General features: G+C 36.1%; 1 protein-coding gene across 1 annotated transcript; it reads left to right on the forward strand.

Moving 5' to 3' along the window:
* Positions 1–208: 208 nt before the first annotated feature.
* On the forward strand, positions 209–3080 carry LOC140884434 (protein REDOX 2-like). The gene is made up of 4 exons (XM_073291185.1): positions 209–731; positions 1867–2110; positions 2187–2366; positions 2623–3080. The coding sequence occupies exons 1-4, from the start codon at positions 406–408 to the stop codon at positions 2845–2847; spliced, it is 975 nt and encodes a 324-aa protein (XP_073147286.1). The 5' UTR covers positions 209–405; the 3' UTR covers positions 2848–3080.
* Positions 3081–8792: the final 5712 nt, after the last annotated feature.

The following is an 8792-nucleotide window of genomic DNA, read 5'->3' on the forward strand; positions in this document are numbered from 1 at the left end:
ATTGAACCCGCATGTATTGATAAATGATCTTCTTTAGATCAATCATGAGATAGTGCATGTAAAGTTAGGTTGAAATAATCCATAAAAATAATAGATGGATTTTAAAAAGTTTGTTACGTGATGATAACGGTATAACCCAAATCTTTTTAAATCACGCAATGAAATTTGAACGCCACTTGTCCATCATTCTCTCGTATGTTTTAAAAAAACATTTCTCAATACCAAACATCCCATTCCCGGTTTTTAAAAATTCTTATAAGAAAGAACATTTTTTGCTTGAAATGTCCGCTCGTACCTCACAATGTGCCCATTGTCTATACGATCTTTCTAAATCAGTTGGCACTCTTTAATTATATCAATTTGTTAGGTAGAAAAGCTAGCTCATCATTTCTCAGATTGAATTTCATGGAAAAAGCTGCAGAGTTCGGGGTTCCGGAAGTCATCTTGAATTCCGGCCACAAGATGCCATGCCTGGGCTTCGGCACGGCGGTGCATCCGCTGCCGCCGGCTGATCAGCTGATAACCGTCTTCTTGGAAGCCATCTCCGCCGGATACCGCCACTTTGACACGGCCGCCATGTACGGGTCAGAGGAAGCCGTGGGCAGGGCGGTGGCGGCGGCGATCGAGTGCGGCCTGGTGAAGGATCGGAAGGAGATTTTCATCACCTCGAAGCTTTTCGTGACAGACACTCACCGTGATCTTGTGGTGCCGGCGCTGGAAGAAACTCTCCGGTACTTCGTTTTCTTTTATTGCATGCTCTTTCATGGCGGCGGAGAAAATTATAGGTCGCGGCTCGTTTATTTATGATTATGTCGTTTATTTATGATTATGAATGAGTTTGTTTTTAGTTGCTAATTAAATTCCGCACCTTTTCTTTAATAAAAAAAAAATACAATTGCAATTTTGGTTATCTCTCTTTATGTTGTTTGATTAGGATTGTTTTGGTCCATTTTTAGAGGAGTGGTGAATGTGTCACTGTTTCGAGCCCGACATGACGTTTATTTTGTGTCACTGTAAGATATATACATGATTAAGAATCAATTTCTCCCTTTTGTTGTTAGTTAAGGACATATTCCATTTGACAAGCTTAGTTTGGGGACCAAATTTATAGATTCAATAAATATAAAAAATATTTATTTGAGTAGGCCTATTGAGAAATAGTCTTGCGTGAGACAGTGGACTTGATCTATATCTGCATGAACAGTAATTTTTTTGGAAAAAAAAAATAATATATTTCATAATTGATCGGATATATGTCTCACAAAATTGAACAGTGTGATCAAAAATATTTGTTTATTTATTTAATCTCTACAACATTTTTCTTGAACGTTGTTCCATCATATTCCAGGTACCAAACTCGAACTGAGTAATTTATTTTTCGATTTGATATTTGATTTCGTGAAGCAAAAAAATTCATTCATTGAGCAATTATTGCATCTATTTATGGTAGATACCTTTCTAAATCATCCTAAATTTCAAGAGTAGGTCTCACCAATTTGTTTTATACTACATGTACACGGAGTGTTACACGTTGGGTTATACATTACACTTAAAATTACATGATTATCCTATATGCATTTTTGAAAGATTTTTTTTTCAAATAAAGTACATGGATAATCATGTAATTTTAAGTGTAATGTGTAACTCAATGTGTAATACTCCGTGTACATGTAGCATTACCTACTTCAACGAGTCGGGTCGAAAATTCATCTAACGAAATCGATTGTGAATGTCTTATAATAGTTTTTGTGATATTTCAATTTCATATATATGTTCAATATCGGCCACGAAAATATATAAATCATTATCTGTTCTTACATCAAACATTGAAACAAGAAAAAAAATTTAAGAATGTTATTTATGTAGTAAGCTGGGGCAAGATTATGTGGATCTGTATCTGATACACTGGCCAATAAGGATAAAGCAAACTGCTGTGGCTTACGAAATAAATGAAGAAGACATGCTTTATTTCGATATAAAGGACGTCTGGGAGGCCATGGAGGAGTGCTCCAAATTGGGTTTAGCCAAATCCATCGGCGTAAGCAATTTCAGCCGCGAAAAGCTCTCGAAACTGCTGCGAAACGCCACCATCACACCTGCAGTTAACCAGGTAAATGTATGAGTTTTCGGAGAACTTCGTAGGATTCGGAATTCATGCTTATCTTTGTATTCGAATTTCGATTCAGGTTGAGATGAGTGTAGCATGGCAGCAGCGTAGAATGTTGGAGTTTTGCGAGGAGAAGAGGATTCATGTGTGTGCATGGTCTCCTCTTGGGGCAAATGGAGCTTTGTGGGGAACCAATGCAGTGATGCAGAGTCCAATTCTCGAAGAAATTGCTGCTGCTAGGAACAAGACCAAAGCACAGGTGATATATATATATTATTCAGTTTGAATTTGTCTGAAATATCGTACTAGTCGAGCTCGATCAAATAGTTCTTCTCAAAATTTGGTAAAGTCAACATTGTTGTCATAAAACCATACTGAGACATCAAAGCTTGAGTTACTACAGCCGAGCTTTGACAAAGTTCTTCGCGAGCATTTCGACTCGGTACTTAAAGCTCTTGTCAATGAGATTTTTTGAATTAAACTTTTGTTAATATGTATAAATAAAAATTCTGCAGGTGGCATTGAGATGGGTGTATGAACAGGGAGCAGTCCCTCTAGTTAAGAGCTTCGACAGCGAACGAATGAGACAGAATCTTCGAATTTTCGACTGGGAATTAACAGATGAAGAAGCTTGTAAGATTGGAAAGATCCCACAGGCAAGAGGATTCACAGGCCAAAGATTTATATTCCCAAAAGGCCAATACAGATCAGTGGAGGAATTATGGGATGGAGAAGTATGAACAAAAAATACACAGATATTCACATGTCCTTTACATACATAAAATAATGTGTGGGTGTTAAATGCTAAGCACAGGTTACTCAGTTGTCTCGTGTATGTTTGGGATTTATTCGATCCTATCCTTAATGCCCAAAGTTTTTAGTCGAATGATTGTAAAAGAGTCATATGTGTTCTTTCACGTTATCTAATATATTGTATCGCACGAAAAAACTTATGTGATTTTCCTTGTAGCAATTGGATCTACATCCAAAGGAAGGGTCGAACTAACCGTATGTTTTCTATTAATTATTTCTATGTTTGACGAAAGAATTGATTTTGATCCACTAGAAAAATGTTATTATAATTTTTTTTTTTTGAAAAGGATGATTATATATATTTTTAGTAATACATTTTTTTAAAAAAATAAAAATAAAATTCCAAAACCACTTTTTTTTTTTAGGTTGCAACACTAGCTTAGTATGCAATCATTTGAACAATTGGCTGGTTTGTCAAGACCCCAATAGAATCCAATAGTTACCCAAACAATCCACCCAATTTCACAAAAGCTCAAACATACAAATTAACCAACCCAAAACTGTGAAGACTAATTTGACCCAATATCAAGATCAATGGCCAAGATTAAACAAGTCTATTTAATCTTGATTTAGAGGCTGAGATTGAAAGGGAGTTTATTGGCCTTCAGCTTAAATAAGACTCATCGAGAGTTAGTTGGAGTTCAACTGTTCTTCTTGGTTTTCTCTGCCAAAAACACTCTGAATATTTCCTCTGTAACAGAGCTTGACTATTTGGAAGAATGTCTACTGGCCAGGGGCAATCTCACAAAATGCCAACGTCAAGATTTGAGGTAGAGAAATTTGACGGGAAAAACGATTTCAATCTCTGGAGGGAAAAGATGATGGCTCACCTGGGAAACTTGGGGCTGGACGAATCTCTAAAGGGTGAAACTAAGATGTCCGATTCAATCACAAATAAAGAGGAGATCCTCAAGAAAGCAAGAAACACAATTGTCTTGAGTTTAGGTGATCAAATCCTCAGAAAAGTTGTGAAGGAGAAGACTGCCTGTGAGATGTGGATGAAACTGGAACAACTATACATGACCAAGACATTACCCAATCGAATCTACTTGAAACAGAGATTCTACGGGTTTAAGATGGATGAAACTAAATCTATCGATGAGAACACTGATGAATTCACCAAGTTGCTATCTGATCTAGAGAATCTGGATGTGACAGTAGATGAGGAGGATCAGCCATTTTCCTGTTAAATTCCTTACCAAAGGCATATGATCAATTGAGGGATACCCTGAAATATGGAAGAGAGACTCTAACTCTTGAAGAAGTCATCGGAGCTGCCTATTCTAAGGAATTGGACTTGAAGGCAACAGGGATACATCTTAGACCTGCAGGTGAGGGACTAAATGTCAGAGGTAGATCAGTTGAAAGAAAGGAATATTCAAATAAAGGCAGAAGACAATCTAGATCAAAATCTAGGCCTAAGAAAACCTGCTGGTTTTGCAAGAAAGAAGGACACTTTAGAAGAGACTGTCCTCAAAGAAAGTCTAATTCTAGACAAGATACTGTCCCTGTGATCGAAGCAGCAAATATACATGAAGATTTTGAAGAAGCTGAGATCCCAACAATTTTCACTAATGATCCAAAGGAGGAGTGGATATTAGACTCAGGATGTACTTACCATATGTTACCAAGAAGGGATTGGTTTTTTGATTTCAAAGAAGTTACTACTGGACAAGTCTTAATGGGGAATAATCACTCATGCAAAATACATGGTATCGACTCTGTTAAGCTAAGAATGGAGGATGGATCAGTGAAGATCATCACTGAAGTCAGATTCATTCCTGATCTCAAAAGGAATTTAATTTCCTTAGGTGCACTGGATCAAAAGGGCTTCACCTACAAGGCACAAAATGGAGTTCTAAAGGTTATTAAAGGTTCCTTAGTAGTAATGAAAGGAATCCTGGAGCAAGGCTTGTATGTTCTACGAGCAAACACCATTACAGCTGAAACAAATATAGTGGTGGCTAATAAGGATCAAACTGAGCTTTGGCATAAGAGGCTCGGTCATATGAGCCTCAAAGGATTGCAGGAGCTTGGAAAGCAAGGTCTACTCGATCCAAAGCAGATCAACAATCTTGTATTTTGTGAAAATTGCATACTTGGTAAGGCTCATAGACTGAAATTCAGCACTGGAACTCACAAAACAAAATCAACTCTTGAATATATACATTCTGATTTGTGGGGTTCTCCGAAGGTACCATTCTCACTTTCAAAAGCTCAATATTTTATCACTTTGATTGATGATTATTTTAGAAAAGTGTGGATTTATTTTTTGAAAACAAAGGATGAAGCTTTTGATAAATTTGTTGAATGGAAGACCTTAATTGAGAATCAAACAGGAAATAAAATCAAGATATTAAGGACAGATAATGGGCTGGAGTTCTGTAATCATGAATTTGATAACTTTTGCAAGAAATTTGGCATTGCAAGGCATAGAACATGCACATACACATCACAACAAAATAGTGTAGCAGAACGTATGAATCGAACCATTATGAATAAAGTTAGATGCATGCTAAGTGAAAGTGGCCTGCCTAGCAAGTTTTGGGCTGAAGCTGCTTCAACAACTTGTTATCTTATTAACAGATCCCCATCTTCTGCCATAGATTTCTTGGTTCCTGAGTTTAAATGGTCTAAGCTAAAACCAGATTATAATCACCTGAAAATATTTGGATGTTTGGCATATGTTCATGTTAATCAAGGTAAGTTAAATCCTAGAGCTATGAAAGGAGTTTTTATAGGATATCCAGATGGTGTTAAAGGTTACAAAATTTGGTTATTAGATGATCTTAAATGAATAATTAGCATGGATGTAATCTTTAATGAAAATGAATCCTATATGACTACCATGAAAAATTCAGTTATAGCCAACTCTAAACCAGCTGAGCAAGATTCAAAGTTTCAGGTGGAGTCTCAAGATCTGGACATCTTCTCAGATTCAGAAATTACAAGGGATCAAGATCAAGGTGGAGAAACTCATATAAAACTTGATAAGCACGATGATGTAAGTGCTGGACTTGATAAATCAGAAGCTGATTCTGAAACATATGAAGTGCTAAATGAGGATGAACAACACAATGAGACTCAGAATGAACAGCATCTCAATGATTACATGCTTGCAAGGGACAGAGTAAGGAGAGAAATTAGACCACCTCCAAGGTTTGCAAGTTCTGATTTTACAGCTTTTGCATTGAATGTGGCTGATCTTATTGAACTCGAAGAACCAACTAATTACATTGAAGCTGTGAAAAGTAAGAATTGGCCAGAATGGAAGAAAGCCATGGAGGAGGAACTTAAGTCATTAAGCAAAAATAACACTTGGGTTTTGATTGACAGACCAAAAGGAACTAAAGTCATTGGATGTAAGTGGGTGTTTAAGAGAAAACAAGGTATTCCCGGGGTTTAACAACCTAGATACAAAGCTAGTGATTTTGAAAAGCTCCTCATCTCGACTCCATGTAACGCCAGCGTGCTGACAAAGAACAGTGATCAAGGAAGGGTGCGGCAGCCCAATAGTAGTGGTTCCTTTGACCGCCTCCAAAATTGAATCCTGAATGATATTGCCAAGATTGATTGTCTTCCCAGTGACTATGCTGCAAATGAGGGCAGCTCGTTTTTTCGTCACATAAGAGGTGTGACTGGAGGGCATCACACGGGCGGCCACAAATAAAAACCAAGATCTCTCATCTTGCTTCATTTGGCCAGTGGAAAAGTTCACCACATCATTGTCCTTGAGTTTCCACTGGGCCCCTTCCTCGCATAATCGCAAGATAATTTCATTGTAATCCACTTGATCGGCGATATATGCCGAGTACTCATCCTCCTCATAGGCCGGCATGTTGTAGATGTTATTAATTGTGTATCCATCAAATGCAACCCTTCTACCTCAGACCAACACCTTAAACCCTTCATGTTTCACCTTCAGATTCGCATAAAATTCCCTCACCAAAGAAGTAACTGCATCAGGGGGTGGACTAACAAACTCCCTCCAACCCCTAGCACGGGCAGCCCTATTCACCTCCTTCATAGTCGAACACGTATCAAATCCTCGCTCACGCACCATATTCTTAGTAATCAGTGAAGCGTAGTGATTCGCAGCAACCTCATTCCAAAATCTATTTCTATCATAATCAGCAGAAGATGAGGCTCCCTGTTTTCGTTTCTTTTTCAGAACCATCTCAGAACTCCATACGACAGCTCAACTACAATATCGCAACTTCCAATTCGCACCTCCAATGATTCCGATCAAACACAAACCAACCAATCACAACTCAATCCAACTACTATTCAATCCAACTCTAATCAATCTCAATAAAATGCATAACCAATCACCCACAAAACAATGACATCCATGGCAATTTCAAGCATCTAATATCACCAAATTTCAAAATTTTCAACCCAAGGCAAGAATTTGCGAAGTACCTCAAGCTGGAAAATTCAAGCGAACTGTAGTTGCGATTCCAGCGAGATTGTGAACACTATACTTGCTTCCTCGGCTCTGATTTTGAGCAACCAATCACCAAAAAAACGAAGTGTCCCAAATAATTATAAATATGATTTAATTAAATTATTAATTTAGTTTTTAAAAAAATATACAAAAAATGTCATTTCGTTATTTTACTATTTGATAATTTCAACAATAAACAATTATGTGAATTAAATCCATAATTAAATATTATTTGGGTAGAAACACAATAATATTTAGCTCAATTTATTAATAAATTGATTTAGTTTTTAAGGAATTTTTCGAGACACGAATGAGATATGATTCGGGAAGGGTTGAAATTTCGAGAATTTTTACCATCCCTAGAATGTGTTTCATAATATACACAGACGCTGGACCGTGGAAACAGAAGCGCCAGCGCGCCCGATTAATTTTCAAGAAGCGTTGTAACGCTAGTAAAGTTGGCATTGCCGCGGTGAGGCGCCCGATTTTTTTTCAAACACACAAAGAGGCGCTGGAGCGCTGATGATGAGGCGCTATAACAAACCTTCACAAGGCAGTATATATACTCGTGGCGTGGAGCGCTATATCTGATGTTGGGGCGCCCGATTATTTTAATTTTTTTTCCTTTTTTAAGTCTTGGAGCCTGAAAATAAAATTAAAAAGTTAGAATTGTTTCAAGACATGCTTCAAAATAAAATAAACAATAATAAAAATATATATTAATATTACTAAATATTATAAAATTTGGGTTGCCTTCCAAAAAGCGTTTGGTTTTAAGTCGACAAACGCTTCATATCCGTGACCAAATTTATGATAAAATAAATAAAATTATATTTATATATTTATTTTATCTACCAATGAAATTAAATTAACGTTTCTAAATTGATTTTTGGACGAATTTCGATTCCTGTCTTGCTCGTACAGTAAGAAATTTTATAATAAATTGTACCTAAAAAACAACATATTATCTTTAAATTAATTACTAGTATAATTTTTAAATTAATTATTTATCTTAATCTCATTATTATTGTGGAATCATTAGTATTGAAAATTTGTAACCGATTTTATAAATTTATAAATTTCCCTCGTTTAATTGGAACCTTTTATGTTGGTCTTGACTCTTGTACATGTATTCTTTTTTCTTTTCTTTTTTTTTAAAGGAAGATTATGGATATTATTGAATAGAACAATTACATACTAATAAAAATTTGGGTTTTTGACAAATCTATTTTTTAAATTATTTTATTGGAAAGTATATTACAATAGATATTATATTTTATCCAAATCATCTTTATTTTTGGGTCAATCAAATACGTACATGTTTGTTCTCTAGAATATTATAATTATTAATCAGGTAATCAATTAGTTTTTATTTCTTAATTAATCATAATGACCTTTTAGAACCCCCAACTCTTCTACCCGGGA

Source organism: Henckelia pumila, chromosome 2, assembly GCF_033568475.1.
Source record: "Henckelia pumila isolate YLH828 chromosome 2, ASM3356847v2, whole genome shotgun sequence".
NCBI classification, from domain to species: Eukaryota; Viridiplantae; Streptophyta; class Magnoliopsida; order Lamiales; family Gesneriaceae; genus Henckelia; species Henckelia pumila.